The following is a 23,214-nucleotide window of genomic DNA, read 5'->3' on the forward strand; positions in this document are numbered from 1 at the left end:
GAAACGTTTCGAATGTAAAGTACACAGTACATCATTCTGACACATTGCTTTACGGTATTTTTACGACAATTTCCGTCAGGCGCCGAAATTGGAAGTTTTTAATGTCGTCCCCCTTCGCTGTGATCACAGTTTTACAGATATACTTTACGATTGGGTTCATATGTTTTTATTTCATTTAACGTACAAGTTGTCAGTGTTTTTATGCTAGTTTGGACGCTGTTCATTTGATGTAATGTCCGGAGTGGACTGTTATCATGCGCCGTTAGATCACAGTTATGAACGTTTTGTTTAGGGCACTAAGAATTACTGTTAACAGTCGGTTTTATAGACAGATATCTGTAACGTTAAGCATGATAAGACGCACTCAGATTAAGAAAGTGCTGTGTGTGGCTGAGAAAAACGATGCAGCTAAAGGCATAGCAGAGATCATGTCAAATGGCAGATCGAGACGAGTGAGTGTTGACTGTTGTGCTGCTGTTTTGATTTATTTTGTTCATGATGTTCACCATGAATCTTGTTTTCTTGACAGAGAGAAGGCTGCTCTGTTTACAACAAAATATATGAGTATGAATACAACCTGTTTGGCCAAGTAAGTTATCTTTACGATTATATACTAACTGTTTAAAATCAACAGAAACGTGTCTGAAAACATGAGACATTTTTGTTATTTTATGTGAAGGAAAATGCTCATTTCCCAGTGATGGGTTGCAGCTGGAAGGGCATCCGCTGTGTAAAACATGTGCTGGATAAGTTGGTGGTTCATTCCGTTGTGGCGACTCTTGATTAATAAAGGGACTAAGCTGAAGGAAAATGAATGAAAAATACTCAGCATGATAACATTTTTATTTAAATTTAGAAGAAACGTCATTAGTAGTTGACAGAATAAAATGTTTTACTCAGAATAGGTTGTATCTGAAATGACTGATTAGGTTATACAGCATAAGTAAGTACGCGCTGTCAAATTTTTCAGAATTTGGACTTTTAATGAGATGATATACAATGACATATTTGTGCAAATCTCATTGTTTTTACATTAGTTTAGTCAAAAGCAAAACTGAAGCTTATGTTGGGATAGTTTTCAGTTTAAACTCAAAGAATTACCAGTCTATCAGATGAAGAAGAGTCAGAGATTCAAATAAATAAAGTTCACTGAAGATAGTTTGCAGTTCACACTCGCTATGAGTTCCTAGGCCGCTCTGCTTACAATCATAAATCAACATCAGTTATACTCTCACATAACATCATTGACTGCGTCATACATATAGGTGTTTAAACCTGATTGGTTAAAACACAGATAGAGTTCCCACGTGGGTGCGTGCCTACAATTCTGAATTATATCTCAATCTCTCAAGTATATAAACATCAGACATCCACTAGACTGTTTAGAGCTGACATCAGACCTGTGAAAAGGATCTACAATCGAATAACACACACACACACTCAAAGTACAATCTGTTTCTTACCCAAGGCTGAGTTTACTTTCAGCCATCTTTATCAAAACTGGTGTAATCTGCATTCAGGCAGTTATAATATCTTTACTACACAAAGTATATCTGAATAAAAAGGAAAATCACTTTAAACAGAATTAACACATAATACTAATAATAATATCAAAATCTCTTTAGACAGTATTAACACATAGCAATACAAATAGGAAAACAGTTGTTTTCAATCATCAAGTCCTTCAGTTCCACTCAAGGTCTCTATGTCCTCTGACCTGGTCTGGTGGCTCCTAAAAATAGAGTTACAAAGAGACAGGCAAATGCACTGAACATTCTTATATCATATTAAGCAATGTGTTAACTTTATTCATCAGTCAAAATCATTTCAAGATTAAAAACGGATTCAAATAATCATTAATAATGTAATGAGGTAGAAGGATAAACATTGATCCATGCTGTGATGGATTGGAAGGCTGAAATATGAATCCATCACTAATATAAAAAATTACTTAATATCATGGTGCAAAAATGAGTACACTACAATGAATATGTTAGGAGAAAGTCTGAAACAAAATCTGAACAAACCGGAGGCATCAAGAAGGCTATGCAAAATATTAAATGTAGTTAAATATTTTGATTATTTTATTTCTGTTTTACAGAATGTAACTGTAAACATGACATCAGTATCAGGGCATCTCTTGGCTCTTGAATTCAAAGCTCCTTTTCAGAAATGGTAAGTTTTTATACAGTTAAAGTCAGAGTTATTCGCCCTCCTTTGAATTTTTATTTCTTTTTTTTTTATATTTCCCAATTATTGTTTAACAGAGCAAGGAAATTTTCACAGTATGTCTGATAATATTTTTTTCTTCTGGAGAAAGGCTGATTTGTTTTATTTCGGCTAGAATAAAAGCAGTTTTTAATTTTTTAAAATGATTTTAATGACAAAATCAATAGCCTCTTTAAGCTATATATATTTTGATAGTCTACAGAACAAACCATGGGGGCTAAACATGGGGGCTATTAATTCTGACTTCAACTGTATATTTTTATAATATAACTTTAATAATAACTAACTCAGTGGAAATATTTAAACATATTGGCTGCTGCTTCACAGGCATAGTTGTAGTCCAGTCCTATTGTTTGATGCTGAGGTGGAAAAGTACTGCCCTGAGAACTTTATACCGATTAAGGTACTCGTTTCCAGTCATTCAGAATATATGTATAATTTTACAATGTGAGGTTGTTGTTTTTATTCAGCAAAAATGTTGTATTTACACACAATCTAGAGGACTTTGGAGAGAGAGGTGAGGCAGTGTCAAGCTCTGATTGTTTGGACTGATTGTGACAGAGAAGGAGAGAATATCGGCTTTGAGGTCATTGATGTCTGCAAAGCAGGTAAGTAAAGGCTGTTGTTTTCATTGTACTGTTTCTGTATTTGTTGTTATTAAAGGGTAATTCACCAACTTGTATGCAACAAAAAAAGAAGATACTTTAAAGAATGTTGATAACCAATCAGTGAAAGGTAAGACTGACCTCCATTGTGTTTTCTTTTTTTCTGTATTGTGGAGGTCAGTGGAACCTGAAGCTGTTTAGTTACCAGAATTCTTAAAAAAATAATTTTGGAAGTCAGAAAAGTTTTGAAACAACATTAAAAGGATAGTTCACCAAAAATTTACTCACTATTTACTATTTATTCACTATTATCTCGAATGGTTCCAAACCTTTATGATTTTCATTCTTCTGTGGAAAAAAAGAAGATATTTTGAAGAAAGCTGAAAACCTGTATCTATTGACTTCAATAGTAGCAGATACAATGGAAGTCAATGGTTACAGGTTTTCGACTTTCTTCAAAATATCTTCTTTTGTGTTCCACAGAAAAATGAAGCTTATAAAGGTTTGAAACCTTTAAATGGTGACTAAATGATGACATAATTTTCATTTTTTGGGTGTACTATCTCATTAACAACAGTTTAACACTGACAGTATGTATAATCAGCTGAATAATCCACCTAACTTGTGATATCTTTTAATTAAGTGAAGCCAAACATCCAGGTCTTCCGTGCACGGTTCTCTGAGATAACCCCAAACTCCATTAGGAGAGCCTGTGAGACTCTCACTGAGCCGGATATCAATGTTAGTGATGCGGTGGACGTGAGACAGGAGCTTGATCTTCGGATTGGTAAGCGTTTCACTATATCTGATGACACAAACACTTTCTAGACAAGATAACCTGTTTAACATGTGTACATTGTGTTTTTTTTTTTCAGGGGCATCCTTTACCAGGTTCCAGACTTTGCGCCTTCAGAAGATATTCCCAGAATCTCTCTCCGATCAGCTTATCAGTTATGGCAGCTGTCAGTTCCCCACCCTTGGCTTTGTGGTAGAACGATTTAAAGCCATTCAAGCCTTCGTCCCTGAAACATTCTTCAAAATCAAAGGTACTCCAATTTTTGTAATTTGCACACCTTACATTTAAAGGCACAATATGTATGAGTTTTTATTAAAATATTGAAAAACCACTGTAACGGTGTTATATATTTTGCCATGCCCTTTGTTCAAAATGTTTTGAAGAATGTTGAAATCCAAATAAATAAGCACTTTTAACAAGTGACATGGACTGTGTCATGCGTCGCCGTGCCAATGATGTCACACATCCTTGAATTTACAATTTGGTTTTATAGAAAACAATGAAAAACACCAAAGATGCTTTAATTTGTTGTGTGTTATATTAGACTGCATAGAACAGCATTAAACAGAATCTTAAAATGTATTTACAGGGTGTCCACTGAGTCTTAAAAAGTATTAAAAATCCATTTAGAGAAATATAAGGCCCTTAAAAATAATTAAAAAGTTTAGTATTTTTTATCATTTTTGATTATGCTATGTAGCTAAAGCCTGAATTTAATATGCGAATATTGGGGTACTGTGTAGTTTATGAAATCCATATAATTCTGCTAGATTTGACCTCATGCCGTTTTGTTTACTGCAGTAACCAGGAAAACTCAGTTATTAAATACATTTTTTAAACAGAAAATAGTTATTTCTGCTGCTGTATGGGCGCCATCTGCTGGATTAGCATTTTTATTCTGTGTTAGTTAATTAATCAATTCATTCATTCATTCAGTATTTCGTTCAGAATAATGTTTTAGTTTAGAGTTAGTTTCTTACAATCACTATTTAGTGAATATACTGTAAGTTAAAATGTCGCCAATGTTACCGGTTGAAAGCTAAAGTGGCAATGAGGTCTAAAATGGATGAAGTCTTAAAAAAGGTCTTAAAAGGTATTGAATTGCACTTTCTGATACCCTGATTTAGTATGATATAACAGTGCTGCTTTTTCTTCACATGATGATGATGATGAAGCCTTTATTTGTCACTTACACTTTTACATGCAGCAAAATAGGACAGTTTTTGATTTTTTAAAAACCATTTTAAGGTCAAAATTATTAGCCCCTTTAAGCGATATATATATTTTTTGATAGTCTACAGAACAAACCATACCAGAACTTGCCTAATTACCCTAACCTGCCTAGTTAACCTAATTAACCTAGTTAAACATTTAAATGTCACTTTAAGCTGTATAGAAGTGTCTTGAAAAATATCTAGTCAAATATTATTTACTGTCATCATGACAAAGATAAAATAAATCAGTTATTAGAAATGAGTTATTAAAACTATTGTGTTTAGAAATGTGTTGAAAAAATCTTCTCTCTGTTAAAGAGAAATGTGGGGAAAAAATAAACAGGGGGGTTATTAAATCTGACTTCAACTATATCTATATATATATATATATATATATATATATATATATATATATATATATATATATATATATATATATATAAACGCTTTATGTAAAAAACAAAATCTGTTTTTTAGTTGTCCACGAACCTAATGAAGAAGAGTCGGTGGAATTCAACTGGAAAAGACATCGACTATTCAATCACACAGCATGCCTTGTGCTGTATCAGATGTGCATGGAGGTCTGTGATAAATTGTGTTTTTATAAAAAACATAGCCTTTTTAGTTGTTTTTTCATTAATTTTAAAGAAATTCATTATTGAGTCATTATGTGAAGTGAAATTTCCGTATTTGTTTAGGAACCCACAGCAAAAGTTATATCTGTATCAAGTAAACCAAAAAGCAAATGGCGACCTTTACCCCTGGACACTGTGGTAAGTTTTTGTGGTAAAACTTTTTCTATGTAAAATGAAAGACTGGATATTTCGATAAAAATGCTTCAATTCTTTGTACTCACTGCTGTGAAATGTTACAACATGATAGCCATTACTTCAGTCTTCAGTGTCACATGATCCACCAGAAACCATTCTAAAATGCTGATTCGAACAAGAAACATATCTTGTTATCAATGCTGGGAGAAGTTTTGCTGCTTATTATTTTGGTGGAAACCATAATGTTTTTGAAGAATTTTTTTAAACCATGAAAAATAAAAATACTTTTTTTTTTACAATAGAATTCTTATAACAACAATAAAAATGCCTTAACTGTTTAATTTATTTTTGTTTTTACATATGTTATAATTTATGTAAACTTGTGATTTACATTTAGTTGTTAACATGTTAACTTTTGTTCAGGAACTTGAAAAACTGGCCTCCAGAAAATTGAGGATAAGTGCCAAAGAAACCATGAAGATTGCAGAAAAGCTGTATACGCAAGGGTATGTTAGTGGCTATTTCATCAACTCTTTTTGTGGTCTGCATGATAAGCCTCATCACAAATCAGTTTGTCTGATTCCCTGCAGTTTTATCAGTTATCCTCGCACGGAGACCAACATGTTTCCACAGAACCTGGACCTTACCCGTCTGGTTGAGCAACAGACACAGGACCAAGAATGGGGAAATTTTGCTCAGCGTATTTTGGAAAGCGGTGGACCCACTCCTCGTAATGGAAACAAATCAGATCAGGCCCATCCCCCCATTCACCCCACCAAATACACCAACAGCTTACAGGTGAACATCTTCTGTGCTAGAAACATTACAAATTAAGCACAATTTTTATCAAAAGTAAACTTAAAATAGACTTTTTTATTTTTATCTTACGTATTTTTTTATTGCAGTTGATGTCTTTTTATTGTTTATAATATTTTTTTATTATTATAGAAAAGTAATTTTTATAAAATGTTGTACATTTTTGTCATAAAATAGCCAGAGAAGCTGATATGGCAATAAATTCTAAACTCTCTCTACAAATTAAGCTTTAGTTAGCTTGTAATCAACACCAATTACAGTGATTTTTAATAATTATTTTTTCTTTTTTTTAATAGGGAAATGAAAAGAGACTTTATGAGTTCATTGTACGTCACTTCCTGGCCTGTTGCTCCAAAGATGCTCAGGGTCAAGAGGTGACAGTCGAAATTGATATAGCGGAAGAGAGATTCTCTGCTAGCGGACTGACGATCATTGCTCGCAATTATCTGGAAGTGTACCCTTATGACAAGTGGTACAATAAGGTAAATAATGCTCGTAACATACTTTATAGGTAAATGTATGGAGTTTTTGTTTTCTCAACAAGGGCACTATATTTTATAGTAAACTTTAAGTGCATGAGTATTTATAACAGCATAAATGCTTGTGGATATCCCAGTACTAATGGGAACAATATGTAAAAATGTGCTGCGCCTTTTCATCCTACTAACAAAGTAAACAACAAAAATGACAAAAAAACAGTTGTTTGGAAAGCATCTGGTCAAGTCAAGTCACATTTTTATGTAGCACTTTTAGATACAAGTATAGTTCACCCTTAATGCACTTGAATTGTTCTAACCCTTTATGAATTTCTTTCTTCTGTTGAACACAAAACCCGATAATCTGGAAATTGATGGGATAAATAAGCCATTGACATCCATAGTGGGAACAGGAAATAGTATGGAAGTCAGTTGCTGCTGCATTCCAACATTGTTCGGTACAGTGGGGGAAATAAGTATTGAACACGCCACCATTTTTCTCAGAAAACATATTTCTAAAGGTGCAGTTGACTCAGCACCTTTAGAACATCTGTTCATCAGATATTCGTAACAACCAAAGAGATCCATATATGCAAAGAAAACAAATCTAATGTCATGTGTAATAAAAAGAAATGACACAGGGAAACACATGAAGAAAGGGAGTTGTAGAGTTGTAGAAAGGCAGTGAAAACCCAGACAGCAGCTGAAATCTCTCAGTAGTTATTCAGTAACACTCTGCCCTTTGTCAGTGTAAATTATTAATAGCTGCTTTAGTCCAACATCTACATTATCAGGATGATGATGAACCCAGAGTGGATACTTCAGCAAGACAATGATACAAAACACAGCCAAGGAAACTCTCAGATGATTTCACAGAAAGAAAATCACGCTGTAAAATGGCCCAGACAATCACCTGATCTGAATCCAATATAGAATACAAATTAAAGATCAGCTTTGATAGACGAGACCCACAGAACCATCAAGATATTTACACACTGTTAAAATCTGTGAATAAAATCACACCTGAGCAATGTATGTGGCCATGTGACTTAATTCTCCATATGAGAGTTGTCTTTAAGCTGCCATCACCAAAAAAGACCTTTTATGTGTATATATAAAGTATTAAATGGATTTCAGTAGTTCATCTTTGTTGTCAAACATGACAAATTTGACAGTTTTAAGAAGTGACTTTAATTTCCACAATGAAGCAGCTCTCAGTGCGTTTGTGTTTTTACTTCTGGAAATCTGACCTTGATGGGCTGAACCGAAGAAAAGAACTGGATAACACTTTAAAAAATTGGAGCCTCAGAGACATTCTTTTGTAATACAGTACATAATCAACACTGACCAATGTAGTTTAAAGATATTGACCAGTTGGGGCAAACCTTTCTGTAATGGTTCACTTTAGTTTGGTTTGAAACTCAAAGGGCCCTATCATACACCCGGCGCAATGTGGCGCAAGGCGCGACGCAATTGTTGTCTGCTAGTTTTAGCTCGGCGCAAGAGTCGTTTTGACATTTTGCGCCACGTGGATTAAATAGCAAATGCATTTGCACTCATATGTGCGCACATAGGCGTTCTGATCTAAAAACGAGGTGTGTTGAGGCGCATTGCTGGTGCGTTGCTATTTTAAGGAAGTTAAATAGACGGTTCAATAGATCAGGCTCATCTCTCATTCTCGTGCTGTAGATGCTCTGTTTAGCTGTTTTATTGCTAGTAAAGCATTCAGTTTTTCCACTTACAAAGTCTGCCATGTAAAAAGCAAATGCGCTATGGCGCAACTGACTCTTAAAGGGAATGGAATATGAGAATCTGATTGGTTTATTCTCAAAACACACCTATAAATCATTAAGAGAATAAGCTCAACCCTGTTAGACCATGCGCCATGGCGCAAAGTAGATTTTTCCGTCCTTAAAATAGCAAAAGTGGATTCTGACACGCCCTTAATGCGTTTGTGCCCTGCCATTGGACTTTGCGCATGGATCATCAAAATAGAGCCCAAAATGTTTCACCAGTTTATTCTTCAGGTTGCTTTAAAGTATATTGTGGCCTTAATGATTTATTTGTTTACTTTTTGCGCAGGTGATTCCTTCATACACCCCTAACACCACATTCCAGCCCACAGCGATTGAGATGGTGGAAGGACAGACCAGTCCACCACAGCTTCTGACAGAGGCAGATTTGATATCACTCATGGAGAAACACGGCATCGGTACTGAAAACTATCAAACTTTGTAACTTTGAATATTTTACATGGTTTTTGAAGAACAGTTAGTTATGTAGCATTCAACTTGGGTTGTTACTACAGGTACTGATGCAACACATGCTGAACACATTGAGACGATAAAGAGTCGCATGTACGTAGGGCTGACGGCAGACCAGAGGTTTCTTCCCGGAGAGCTCGGCATGGGTCTCGTTGAAGGTAAAACATCAGTGGTATATTATAAGTGCCATAGAATGAAAATCTAGATAGATCTAGACATAGTTGAATATTGCGAGTTCAGTACATGGAAATTATATACCGTGAGCCTCAAACATTGTTTCATTTGTGTTATGTAATTGTAAGTGTAAAAACCCAGTAAAAAAAACAGAACCGTCTGAACAAAAAACAAACTCTGACAATCCACATGGGATCATTAATATGCACACTCCAGGCAGCGTTTGATTGGCCACAACTTTCCTAGTAAGATTACAACAATGGTAAATTAATTCTAAGTTTGTCTAAATTTGTATTACACTTGCTATGTATGTGGCACACTTATTCTGAAATGGAACAGGTATTAAGGAAGAGTATGCAATTCTGTAAAGCAGGCAGCCATGCTTGACCATGGAGTCTCATCTGTTTACACACACAAAACGTGGGATATGCAAAATCCAAATTTTTTCAGTGCACCCTGAAGTGGCCATAAGGGCTGTCTAAATGGTTCTTTTTGTTAGTTTAACATGTATGTTCTGAAATTTGCCACTGTAAACAGACACATGTAGACTGCTGAATATAAGTTTTCAAAGCAGATTTATGCATTCTTATTGTGTCATTCACAACACTACTCAGGAGCGAACTAGGTTACTCTGGTGGATTAAAGATAGCTCATTCCTTCTAGCTAAAATAAACTTCTTTACCGCTTAAGTTAAAATTGTCATTTAACAAGCCATCTTGCACGTGTGGATTTTAGAGAACATTACGGTGTCTGTGTCTGTGTGTGTGTGTGTCTGTGTGTGTGTGTGTGTCTGTGTGTGTTTGTCTGAATGTGAGTAGAGCTCATTAATATACATGACCCTTCCAAATATGGTCAAAAACCAATCGTAGGACATTAGGGCCAATACCTAGTGTTGGAAATGGACCTGTAATGGACCATTTCTGGAACATCCATTCTGTTATTTATCAGAGAACAATTTAACATTGAATCAATGCATTCTATTGACGCTTTAAATGATGGTTCACCCAAAAATGAAAATTCAGCATTAATTTACTGTCTTATGCCATCCAAGATGTAGGTGACTCTTTTTTTCCTATAGCAGAACATTTAAGAATTGTTTTAGCTGTAACTGAAATCCTTGGTGATTTCAAAAAACTAAACATACAGGCAAAAAGAAAAAATAATAGCCTACCTGCTTCTCCTGATGATATGTTGAGGTCTTATAAAGACAATGATTGATCTATTTAAGAAAATGATTACAAACTGCAAAAGTCTAGAGCAGTGGTTCCAAAAAGTGGGGGTCGGGAGACAATGAAGGGGGGTTGCTTGGTGATTTCCTAAAATCGAATTCATTTTATTAAACCATTAGAATAACCATATTTTATTCCTAAAGTACTGAAGATAAAAATTGTAATTTATTGTAACAGCCTTTTAATTTAAGGGGTTTTTTTCTATTGGATTGTGACTTGGGGTGATTACAATATGTTAAAGACATAGCGTATAGATGCAGCACATTGATTTTATGGTTCCGTTTTTTCCATTTTATGGTGATTTTCTGGCACATTTATAGCACTCGCATTAATTAAAAAAGGAAATAATCAAAGAATAGACTTGGGCCTATTGTTATGTGTGCACCGTTGCATGCAAAGTTTCTATATTTATTACCACCTCAGAGGATATTGGGGGTCGTGAGTCACTGGCATTGTTATTTTGGGGGTCGCAGGCTGAAAAGTTTGGCAACCCCTGGTCTAGAGCATGAGCTTTCTGTTGTATAAAAATGCACACTTGAGTTAATGCTGTTTGTTCACTCATGTGTGAGTTTGAGCCTGCACAACACTAAAATCACAATTGAAGCTCACTTATGACTCTTTTAAACACATGTAGGAGCAGTTGCCAGATTGATGTGCTGTCTGGAACTCCGGACTAATTAAAAAACAATATTTTTTTACTTAAATCACACTAGTTCTGTCTTAGAAGTATTTAATAGTCCTGAAACCTTCAAATAATTGCTTAATATCAATAATTTATGTAAATGTATTGTTTCAGGGTATAATTCTATGGGATATGAGATGTCTAAGCCAGACCTGAGAGCGGAGCTGGAAGCAGACCTTAAACTTGTGTCAGAGGGCCGGAAGAATAAAGCCTCTGTCCTCAGTTATCATGTGGCTAAATACAAAGCCGTTTTCATCGAGTCTGTGAGGAAGGCAAAGAAGTGAGTCTTTTATTTCTACATTAGGTACACTGGAGTCATTAGATTTGGTTTTGTTTCTTTCAACTATACTTACATTTCTATATGCAGATTTATGCTGATTTTAATTGTTGTCTTAATGTCTCCAGATTGGATGAGGCTTTGTCCAATTATCTGGGTCCGGCTCAGGAGATTGCCGAACAGGAGCAAGTAGAGTTGGAGATACCATTGCCTGTGCGAAAGTGTCCTCAGTGTAACCGGGACATGGTGCTGAAGAAGAAGAAAGACAGCACAGGGTGAGACGACAGCGTGAGTTCATTTACCAACTGATCTGAAATGGAATGTAGTGTATTTACTAATGTTGTGCCTCTTCTGTGTTTTTACTGCAGGATGTTTCTTTCATGCATGGGATATCCAGCTTGTAAAGCAGCAGTGTGGTTTCCTGACACTGTCCTGGAGGTCAGCAGAGATGAGAGCATCTGTCCAACTTGCCGTCCACATCCGGTGCAGATGTAAGGATTGTGGCTCTTATGTTGCTTTGTAGTTTTGTTTTATGTCATGAACCCTTTTAAAGCTACAGTTCGATTTAAATGAAAAAAAAGCTTAGTATTTCATTGAACACTAATGAATTATTAATGTTAGTGAGGGTGGTGCTGTGGCGCAGTGGGTAGCGCTGACGCCTCACAGCAACAGCAAGAAAGTTGCTGGTTCAATCCTCGGCTGGGTCAGTTGGCATATCTGTGAAGAGTTTGCATGTTCTCCCCGCGTTCGTGTGGGTTTCCTTTGAGTGCTCCGGTTTCCCCCACAGTAAACCGGAGACATGCGCTATAGGTGAATTGGGTAAGCTAAATTGTCCGTAGTGTATGTGTGTGAATGAGAGTGTATAGGTGTTTCCCATTGATGGGTTGTGGCTTGAAGGGCATTCGCTGTGTAAAACATATGTTGGATAAGTTGGTGGTTCATTCCGCTGTGGCGACCCCAGATTAATAAAAGGACAAAGCCAAAAAGAAAATGAATGAATGAATGAATGAATATAAATTGAAACTAAATAGATTGTTGGGTGTTTTACAATATGCTATAATACATTTTAGCTTGAATTGTTTTTTACTAAGCATATGTAGACTTGAAACACTAGGTTTAAAAAAAAAAATCTTGAAAGTCATGGAAAAGTCCTGGAATTTTAGTAGTTAAAATGTGTATGAACCCTCAATATGCAATTCAGCATCTTCGAGTATTTTCTTCAAGGTCATGTGATGCTGGAGTAATAATGCTCAAAATTCATCTTTGACATCATAGGAATCCATTACATTTTGAAAACGTATTCAATGTAATTACAGTTGTTTTAAACTTATAATGTTGCACAATAGTGTTGTCAGTAATATTAATATTTCAATAAGTATCGATAATGGAATATATAAAATGAGACAATCTTGCTTTTGGTTGGTAGCAATAACGACTTCGCTTTCTCACGCTCTCATCCTTGCAGTATTGAAAATGGTATCGAATGTCGATGTTTTTAAAGGTATTGTATCGAAGTTAGACATTCCAGTATTATGACAGCATTATTTCAGAATATTACAATCTGGACTATTTTGATCAAATAAATCCAGAAAAGATAAGAGACTGTCATCAAAAGCCTGAAATATCTCACTGTGTGGTAAAACTTTTACTGTACTGTCTTATATGTTAACTTTAGTTTGTGAAATAACTATTATAAAATAAATTTCCAATTGTATAGTTAGGGGCGACAAGGTGGCTCAGTGGTTAGCACTGTCGCCTCACAGCAAAAAGCTTGCTGGTTCGAATCCCGGCTGCATCAGTTGGTATTTCTGTGTGGGTTTTCTCCGAGTCCTCCGGTTTCCCCCACAGTAAACCGGAGACATACGTTATAGGTGAATTGAAGAAACTAAATTGGCCAAAGTGTATGAGTGTTAATGAGTGTGTGTGGATGTTTCCGAGTACTGGGTTGCAGCTTGGAAAGGCATCCGCTATGTTAAACATTCATTCATTCATTTTCATCCGCTTTTCCCGGTCCGGGTTGCGGGGACAGCAGTCTTAGTAGAGAACCCCAGACTTCCCTTTCCCCAGACACTTCCTCCAGCTCCTCTGGAGGGATCCCGAGGCATTCCCAGGCCAGCCGAGAGACATAGTCCCTCCAGCGTGTCCTGGGTCTTCCCCAATTCCTCCTCCCGGTGGGACATGCCTTGAACACCTCCCTAGGAAGGCGACCAGGAGGCATCCGAAACAGATGCCCGAGCCACCTCAGCTGACTTCTCTTTATATGGATGAGCAGCGGCTCTACTCTGAGCTCCTCTAGCATATCAAAGCTCCTCACCCCATCTATAAGGGTGCGCCATGCCACCCTGCAAAGGAAACTCATTTTTACCGCTTGTATCCGAGATTTTGTCCTTTCGGTCATGACCCAAAGCTCATGACCATAGGTGAGAGTAGGAAGGTAGATTGACCGGTTAATCGATAGCTTTCGACTCAGCTCTTTCTTTACCACAACAGACTGATACATCGACCGCATTACTGCTGCCACTGCACCAATCCGCCTGTCAATCTCACACTCCTTCATTCACTCGCTTGTGAACAAAACCCGAGATACTAGTACTCCTCCACCTGGGGTAAGGACTTTCTTCCAACCTGGAGATGGCAAACCACCTTTTTCCGGTGGAGCACCTTGTTGGTGGTTCATTCCACTGTGGCGACCCCTGATGAATAAAGGGTCTAAGCTGAAGGAAAATGAATGAATGAATGATTGTATATTTATAGCATTTCATTAATATTTATTTCTAAGCCGTATTAATAAATTTATACAACACAGTAAAGCCGGTTCTAGTAAAACACCAGCAATGCTTTAAGATGGAGCAGAGTTTACTACACAGAGTAAATGGGTTTGAAGAGAATCGGTTTAAATTCTTATTTAGTTTAATCAGTCTAAAATGACATCAAGATAATCGTTCTGCAATAATAACAGCTGTTTGCGTCGCTTCTCAATGAACTACGGCTGTAGTGAAAGCTGTAGGTGACTTTGAAACATATAATAACATGGTTTTACTCTAAAATCACCTTGTAAGTACAGTCAAGTGTTTGGATGTTGAATTGGACATTCAAGGTTGACTCATTTATATTTATTGAATAATGAAAAATCACTTATATGTAATAACTGCCAGACTGCTTTTACCATAAATCATATTTTGTTGGAATGTATGTAATGTAAAAGTTTAAATTTCCATTAGGCAAATATTTATAAGGAGAGTACTTTGATGGACATTTTTAATAAGGTACCACCAGGAAGAGTTTTAAATTATTTATCAAAAATTGAGCTGAAAAATCATATTTAACTTTGAATAAATTTTGTGTAAATTTTATCTATTTATATTATATATATTTGTCTAAGTAACTTTTTTAGTGTAATATGAATTTGTTTTATCATGTAATATTTTATATATGTCCATTTTGCCATGAAATAGCCATAAGTTGCTGATGTGGCAATAAATAAATAATAAATAAAGAGTCAAGTGTTTGAAATAAATTCTTCTGTGAGATTATTCCCAAGTCGTGTGTTTATTACGCACACTGAACCAATGAAACAAGTTAAATCTTCTGTTTATTCAGCAACCACTATTTTTCCGGTAGATATTTACATTAGATGTCACCTACGCTGTTGTTGTCTATTGAAAGGAATGCGTCAATAGAGCCGCCATTTTAGTACAGGGTAGCGCTCCTTTGAAATGAATGTGGGACCAAGGTGCAGTAATAATAATAGTAATGTAATAGATATATAGACATATATATACACATATCTATGATCATGAGTTTTACCGGTGGTCAGTATGCAAATATGTTATTAAATTATGAAAAGTATAATTTTACATCACTTTTCTACATCATAGGATAAGTGATCGCATGGGCATTGCTGACAAAGTGCATGTGTTTGTGTGCATGGAAATGTATTATCCTCCCTCCCTGTTAAATTTGATCTGATCCATGTCCTGAACCACTGCCCCTCTCCTGCTTTCACTTCTCATTCTAACAAAGGGAGCGATTCGTTTGTCAATGAATCTCCGTTATGAACAACTAGTATGAACCATCGATATCTCTGCATCTCAATGTGCATGTCTACCTTTCTAATCTAAATGGTAAATAACATTTATAATGTTCAATAATTTAGGGTGGACAGTATGCGCATTGAGGCGCAGGCACTGTTATGGTATCAGGCACCCTTATAAGTTACTTCTAAAACTAGCCGTTACTTCACTTAGTCGACAATAACACAAGTTTCTGGCAGCGCAGTGTCTTGTTGTCATATTTCATTTACATTGTTTGCTGATTTTATTCAACAAAACTAGCAAAAGCCTAAAATTTAGTGCAAGTGGGTGCAACTTTGCCTTATGGTCAGTGCAGTAACTGTATTATCAGTAACATTGCTTTAGCACAAAAGTAACATACAAAAACTAAATATGATATGTTCTGTCTTTGTGCTTTGTTTTTTTGTTTTCTCGTTACTTCACCTGTACACAAGTCCAGCGTCTTCAGATTGGCTTGACTAGTACAGTTGAATGACTTCTGTCTTGGGAGCACTGTACAAATGTGACTGCGCTATTGACGGATGCTCAGGGCCCGTATGTGAAATCTAGTGTATATATATCTATTTATTTTTCTTAGGACATTCCTTGAGTTTCTTCATGTGTACAGTTTGGCGGGTTTCCACAAGAGCGCCCTCTGACCTTCAAAGGAGATTTACTATATTCACGCCATGCTTCTTTGAGAATATGTGCATGAAAGTCAGCTTTGCTCAATTGTCTTTACATGTTCAATTTGATTAATCGCTCAGTCCTAAGTAAAGCGTGTAATTTTTAGCGCTGACTCTGGTTTTATCGTTGACAGGCTAAAGTTTAAATTCAAGAGGGGAAGTTTGCCACCTATGATGCCTCTTGAATTTGTTGGCTGCATCGGTGGATGTGACGAGACTCTCAGAGAGGTTTTAAACCTGAAATATCTGAGAGGACGAGATGCAGATTCTGCCCCTCAGGCCAATAACAGCTCTAGATCCAATCAACACCACATACAAAGGACCAGCTCGGCACCTCCTCCATCCAGGGTGGAGAACATTAGACCTCCAGCACCCAGGCCTCGAGCTGATCCCAGTGTGCAACCTCCACCTTCGACCCAGGGCGGTGCCATTGTGTGCAACTGTGGTCAGGACGCCTTACTTCTCACCGTGCGCAAAGAGGGTCCCAATCAGGGGCGCCAGTTTTACAAGTGTAACACAGGAGACTGCAAGTTCTTCCTGTGGGCCGATCAGCCACCTGAACAGGGGGCGCCCGAAAGAAACAGAGGGCCCTTGAGTCAAAACATCCAGCCTCCCAGACCTTCCAATGGGTTTGGGAATGTCCCGCAGCAGAGGCAGAGCCACAGAGGGTCTGGAGGTGATGAAGGGGAAACTATGTGTAACTGTAATGAGCCTGCAGTCACCAGGACCGTCATGAAGGAAGGATCAAACAAGGGTAGAATGTTCCACACCTGCGGGAAACCCAGAGATCAGCAGTGTGGCTTCTTCCAGTGGGCCAATGAAAATGTGGCACCAGGTATGTTGACGGTCGTTTTGTTGGAAATAATAGCCCCTTTCAGGGCTTTGTGGAAAAATACAGTTAAATTTTTTCTGGCAATTTTCCAAACAGAGAAGTTGTAACATTACCGGTAATTTGCTGGAATGCTACGCTGTGTGAACGCAGAAGGAAAATTGCCGGAAAGAGCAAGTTCACGATTAGAACGCGCTGACATGAATCACAATCAGCAGTCAATCAGAATATTCAGACATATTCACATCTGCGCTGTTTATGAAAATAAAAGCCTTTGAATATTTTTCAGACACATTTAGCTGCTAGATGTTAGATGCTAGATGTCGGATAATGTTTCTCTGTTCCTTCTTAAAGCCAACTGTGCAAAAAAATATCGATAAATGCTTATGATAAACCGCTGTTTTTTACCTTCAAGCTCCGCTTCCTTCAGTTGGTTGACGCGTGTGCACGTGAAGCAGCCGGTGAGCGCCAGGACACACATATATTATGTACATCTCGACATGTGAAAGTGTTCCTGCATATGTTTTCATCGAAGTTGTTCACAATACTTATCCATTCACAGAGTTTGTAATGTTTACAGATACAAGCGTAGCTGTTTTGAGACGTGTGAATGGTCTTTTCTGGAAAAATTCCGGAACGTTCTTGCCTGTGTGAACAGCGCTTTTTTGAATTTACCGGTAAAGTCATTCCGAAAATTGTGTCACTGTGCGAAAGGGCTATGGATAGCAGTGGAATTTATGGTTTCTAGTTATGTGTTTGAGTGAAGTGTTGTTTTTGTTTTGTTCTGTTAAGTGCATTCATTTAAATGTAAAATTAAAATATTGTAGTTTAGAACATTGAGGGTTTTTTTAGCATAAAATGAAAAAGGTGCCAGTACAAATCTTCAGAAAAGTTAAAAAGTTAGAAATATTTGTAGTACTTTTTGCATTTATTATGATAGGGCAGCATATATTCAGGGCTGTGATAAATACTTTCTACCATATAAATATTTCCGTATTTTCCGAGCTCAATGGGGCGACCCCTGTTATTTGCGTAAATCCGTTTAGTTTTTTTGAGGGAGGTCTCAGTGATGTTCATCGTCATCATTTGCGACTATGTTGTTCATCATTTGCACAAGGAGCAGTAACTGCTTAATTCCGGACCTCATTTAAGGATGTAATTGTAAACCTACCTAGACTACTGTGTATATAACATAATGATATTTTGTAGTTTTATAATGTGTGCGTATGAGGAAGTCGCTGACAATATTAAAAGATTATGAAATCGATTTGAATGCGTGCGCGCCTGTGTATCCTTTTTTTTCCTCTTTCTCATTTGCATGTCACGTCCACGTGCGCTTTATGTACATTATAAATAAAGCCACAGAATGCACATAATGTAACTGGAGACTGAAGTAATAATGCTGAAATTCAGCTTTACCTCAGTATAAATTCATTAAAGATCTAGCCAGTTTGAAAACATGTATTTTATTTTATTGTAATATTTTACTGTTGTTATTTATTGGGACACACCCTAGTGAGTCTTCTGTTTTATTTTTTAACATTTGTTATTATCCTCTGCAAGTCATCTGTTCTTATGTCTTATTTATTCAGTTCTACAGCTTAGCACCTGAAATGTAATACCTGAATGTTTCTTAAGTTGTATTGCAAATGTATAAATAAAAATATATGTAAATTTAAATTAATTAAAACTATGAAAAAGCAGCATGTAAGCTGAAGCAAAGAGAAAGTCTATCTAACTATTATTATTATTATTATCTTAATCATTATTTTAATCATTTACTTTTTCTATCACTTTCTTCAGCCACATCGTTTTCTGGAGGAAATGGTGGTAAACCATCTGGGAACAAAAAAGCCAGCACTACCTCAGGCAAGCCTCCCACTGCCAAAAGGCAGAGGACCTGTGGAATATGTCATGAGCCAGGACACACCAGAGTGACCTGTCCTCAGGCCCAGTGAAACAAAATATGTAAATAAAATTAATTTGTCTCATGCATATTTAATGTTGTTTTATGAATATTGTAAATTTGTATTGTATTATGTAAAATAAAGTTATTTTTAGGTTTACATTTTGTGTGTGTGTTTGTGTGTGTGTGCGTGCATGCGTGTGCGTGCGTGTGTGTGTGTGTGTGTGCACCTTTGTGTGCACCTTTGTGTGTGTGCGCCTGTGTGTAGTTTGTTATTCTTATTTAACATGTACCGGGTTTCTTACAGAAGTCTTAATTTTTAAGTTCAAAGTTAAAGACCTTAAAATGTATTCATTCAGAGCTGAACTTTATAATCAATATTTTAGTTTTCCAATAGAAATATCTACACAAGATGCTTTTGTTTTTTATTGAAATAAGATTTCCGGACAAATATTTGTCAGTGGGATGAGACAATTGCTGTTATTTACACAAAATAAATGAGTTTATTATGTTTATTTATTTGCTGTAAAATGAAATTACAGTTATGGAGATTTGTACAAAATTAGATTTTTGAACATTTGAAGTGTGGCTAATACATCCTGCTCTCTCCTTCCATTTGGAGAAAATGTGGATAGTGTTAATGTATTGTGCCTCCTTGAAATGATATAAGAGTCTTGTTATATAAGTTTAGTTCAACTTTATAAAGCCTATGGAAACCCTGATATTACCATTTAATCTTTTTCTAAATGTAAAATGTTGAACTAAATGATCTGAGAATGGGATGCCCCATATGAGAAATTGTTTTATTTTCCGCTTTTTAGAAATGTGGTTTTCAGAAACCTCTAATGTGTAATAATGTCCCATTTCTCCAAAGATAAGTATATAATATGAAACATCCATTATAAAAACTGTCCATTGCTTTTTTCTACCTCTCAGAAATGTGGTCTTTATAGCCATCTAAAGTCTAGTTTTGTTCCATTTCTCATATGACGATCTGTAAAGAAACCATTTTTAAATGAAGACCTTTTTCAATATTCTGTAGTGAAATAAAGATATATTTGTAACTCAACTATTTGTTGGACTACTTTATTTACTGTTGTCAGACCACGTTATATAAAAATGAATTCAACAGTGTAATACAGTAGGCTATATACTGTATGACAAATAACACAATCCAGGTGTTTACAAAGAACGTATTTATTCTGTGAACTGAAGACAACATTCTGAAATGTAAACTTTGAAGATTCAATTCATCTTTATTTCTAAAGCGCTTTGACAATATGTAGATTGTGTCAAAGCAGCTTAACATAGAAGCTCTAATAAAGTCCAGATTTCAGAGTTGAAGACAACCCTTTTCATAATAATATGCGCGCTTAGTATATACTTGACCATGCAGTTGTGAAGCGCAGTGCAACATAAAGTTGAAGACAGTCTTCTTTGCTCAAAAAACAAGACAATAGAAAACATCACAACAAACATGCAGACCATTAAAACATTACAAACCCACTACCCTCCTCCTGTGTTTCCCTCAGTGTCCTCGGAGCCCCATGTAGCACCCTGTCAAAGTGTGCACTGGCTGCCTCACCTAAGGGAGTGCACGAGCAAACCGGACGCCAGTCTGTGTCAGATACTTGGAATCTTACTCGACGGCACATTTCGAGCAACAAAGACAATATTCTTTGCGTTGTTCTCTGCAAACAGCCATGAATTGAAATTTCATCACACCTTTCTCATTTTATCCTTTTTCAATTACCTCTATTCATCTTTATATTCCTCTAATAATATATAGATTTCTAAAACGTTTTAAACTGAATAATGTCCTGACATTGCTCGAGAATCTGTTCTAGACTGTTCCATAATTTCACACCACATACAGACATACACAAACTTTTCTTCGTTTTCTTTTTTCTTCTCCTCCTCCTAAGATTATGTTCCTCTCTCAGATTATTTCCCCTTGTCTTTCTTCAAAAAACGGTTGCATGCATTTCGGAAGTAATTTATTCCTAGCTTTAAACATAAATTGTGCTGTTTTAAATTTAACCAAATCATTCAACTGAAGTATCTTTCCTTTAAAAAATAAAGGATTTGTATGCTCCAAATATCCCACATTTTCTATCAGTCTAATTACTTTTTTTCTGCAAATTAATAAACTAGATTTATATGTATTCCCCCAAATTTTAACACAATAACTCATATATGACAACATAGGTGTGTTATATAATACATACATTGATTTATTGTCCAGGATACATCTTGCTTTATACACTATTGCTATAGTTTTTACTAATTCTGATATCACATTATTTATTTGCGGTTTCCAACTATGATCCAATACAGCACAACGTAATTGCATATACTCTTTCTATAGCTTCATTATCACTTTTTAAATCTATATTATGACTACTTTTTAATTTCCCACTTAACATCAACTTTGTTTTATTTATATTTAATGACAATTTATTTGTAAAACCACAATTTCAATTGATTAATTTCTGTTTTAATCAACTCCATAAGTTTTAGTAAATTATGCCCAGAACAAAAGATACTTGTATCATCTGCTAATAAAATAAACTTAAACAACTCTGATATCTTGCACATATCATTAATGTAAATTATAAACAATATTGGACCTAATACTACTCCTTGTGGTATGCCACAATTTACATTTAGGTATGAAGATTTATGGTTGCCAATTTTCACAAACTGTCGCCTTTTTTTTTTTTAAATAACTGCTTATCCAATCCAAGACTACTCCTCTAATACCATACCTTTCTAATTTATTTACCAGAGCAATTCCATGCAAATGTCAAACTTGCCATGAAAAAAAAAAGTTTTCACCAAAATAGAGAAACATTTTTTACATTTTTTGTGTAAGCAATTATTTTACAGTTTTGGAAAATATAAACAGATGTGTCAATATAATGTTAACGTATACATTTTTTTTTAATCTGAAATTTTATTCACAATATTTTAAAGTTTTAGCCAGCCTAACCACATGGACTTGAAAACCGATGGCACTGACGACCAGGCCCACCACAACTAAACATCTTGAGCAAGCTTGAACATTAAGTATGCGCATGCTACGTGTGGTATGGCAAAAACAGTGAGACTGTGAGGTGAAGGGATTTTTCCAGAAAGAAATCAAGTACAACATTTTACCTGAGGCCATAATAACACTGTCATATACAAAATTAGTGGAGGATCTGAGCAAAAAACTTTCTATGTGAATTTATGTTTTGAGTTTTTACTGCAAATGTCACATCCATTATGCTGGAATCGCTGACCAATATATTATGATTTATTGTATCAAATGACTTATATGTCATTTATAGGTCTCTCTCTCTCTCTCTCTCTCTCTCTCTCTCTCTCTCTCTCTCTCTCTCTCTCAATTCAATTTAATAATTGCTTTATTGGCATGACAACTGTTACAAATGTTTTGCCAAAGCATTTATTAAGTTTACATTAAAAACAACACACACACACGCACACACACATTCATTTACAAATTCATTTACAATAATATAGATGTGTGTGCATGTGTGTGTGCAAGTGCATCACTGATGTTTTTATTGGTCTCCCTGTCTTTTTTTGACAGGCGTTAATGTATTATGTTGCTAGAAACAGAAATTCTCTCTCTCTCTCTCTCTCTCTCTCTCTCTCTCTCTCTCTCTCTCTCTCTCTCTTTAAGAGCCTTTATGGGACAGGGAGTCATTACAAATCCACTGAAATGACTGACACACTTGAAAAGCTTGTTTAAAAGCCTTTACCTAAAACTGCTTAATTTTTTTTATTTGTTTATTGCATTATGGGTTCATTACAACGTGCACGTGTTAATGTATAAATATTGTTAACTCCTTGTCAAATTAATTTTGGTGCTCTTATGTTACATCAGGTCAATGCAAAAATGTAATATAAATCTATTATAAATACTCCAAAAAGAAGGAAAAATGACCAGTGCCATAAAGTGGTGGTTGAACAACTGGGAATGTTGAGGCCCTGAGATAAAGGGGGCCCCATCATCACATTTTTGTCCAGGACCTGTCAGTTTCACTATAGCGCACTTTAAATGAATCATAAATGAGTAGGTTCTGAGTCAGCAGTCAGAAACTGTGAAAGATGTAGTTTTCAACCCGTTTTGGGCGTGAACAAAAAGTGGAAGTGTTCGGTTTACAGAAGCGGAAATAACTTTTTCAGCGTATGAGTGGTTGC

General features: G+C 35.9%; 1 protein-coding gene across 1 annotated transcript; it reads left to right on the forward strand.

Annotated features, from left to right (window-relative positions):
• Positions 1 to 67: 67 nt before the first annotated feature.
• top3a (DNA topoisomerase III alpha) lies at positions 68 to 19,165 on the forward strand. The gene is made up of 19 exons (XM_056453984.1): positions 68 to 452; positions 530 to 589; positions 2,102 to 2,175; positions 2,557 to 2,632; positions 2,729 to 2,837; positions 3,478 to 3,621; positions 3,710 to 3,880; positions 5,322 to 5,425; positions 5,543 to 5,617; positions 6,038 to 6,120; positions 6,205 to 6,412; positions 6,727 to 6,912; positions 8,989 to 9,118; positions 9,215 to 9,328; positions 11,370 to 11,535; positions 11,661 to 11,807; positions 11,901 to 12,023; positions 16,405 to 17,105; positions 18,903 to 19,165. Exons 1-19 carry the CDS (start codon positions 276 to 278, stop codon positions 19,055 to 19,057), a joined length of 3,003 nt encoding a protein of 1,000 aa, XP_056309959.1. The 5' UTR covers positions 68 to 275; the 3' UTR covers positions 19,058 to 19,165.
• Positions 19,166 to 23,214: the final 4,049 nt, after the last annotated feature.

The sequence above is a fragment of the Danio aesculapii genome, chromosome 3 (assembly GCF_903798145.1).
Source record: "Danio aesculapii chromosome 3, fDanAes4.1, whole genome shotgun sequence".
Lineage (NCBI taxonomy): Eukaryota > Metazoa > Chordata > Actinopteri > Cypriniformes > Danionidae > Danio > Danio aesculapii.

What these genes read in the sequence shown, in the direction of transcription:
- top3a (XM_056453984.1), top strand. Translation starts at nt 276, where the DNA reads ATGAACGTTTTGTTTAGGGCACTAAGAATTACTGTTAACAGTCGGTTT. An exon ending in AAAGCTCCTTTTCAGAAATG is followed by an intron (nt 2,176 to 2,556) that starts GTAAGTTTTTAT and finishes GCTGCTTCACAG; the next exon opens with GCATAGTTGTAGTCCAGTCC. An exon ending in AATACACCAACAGCTTACAG is followed by an intron (nt 6,413 to 6,726) that starts GTGAACATCTTC and finishes TTTTTTTAATAG; the next exon opens with GGAAATGAAAAGAGACTTTA.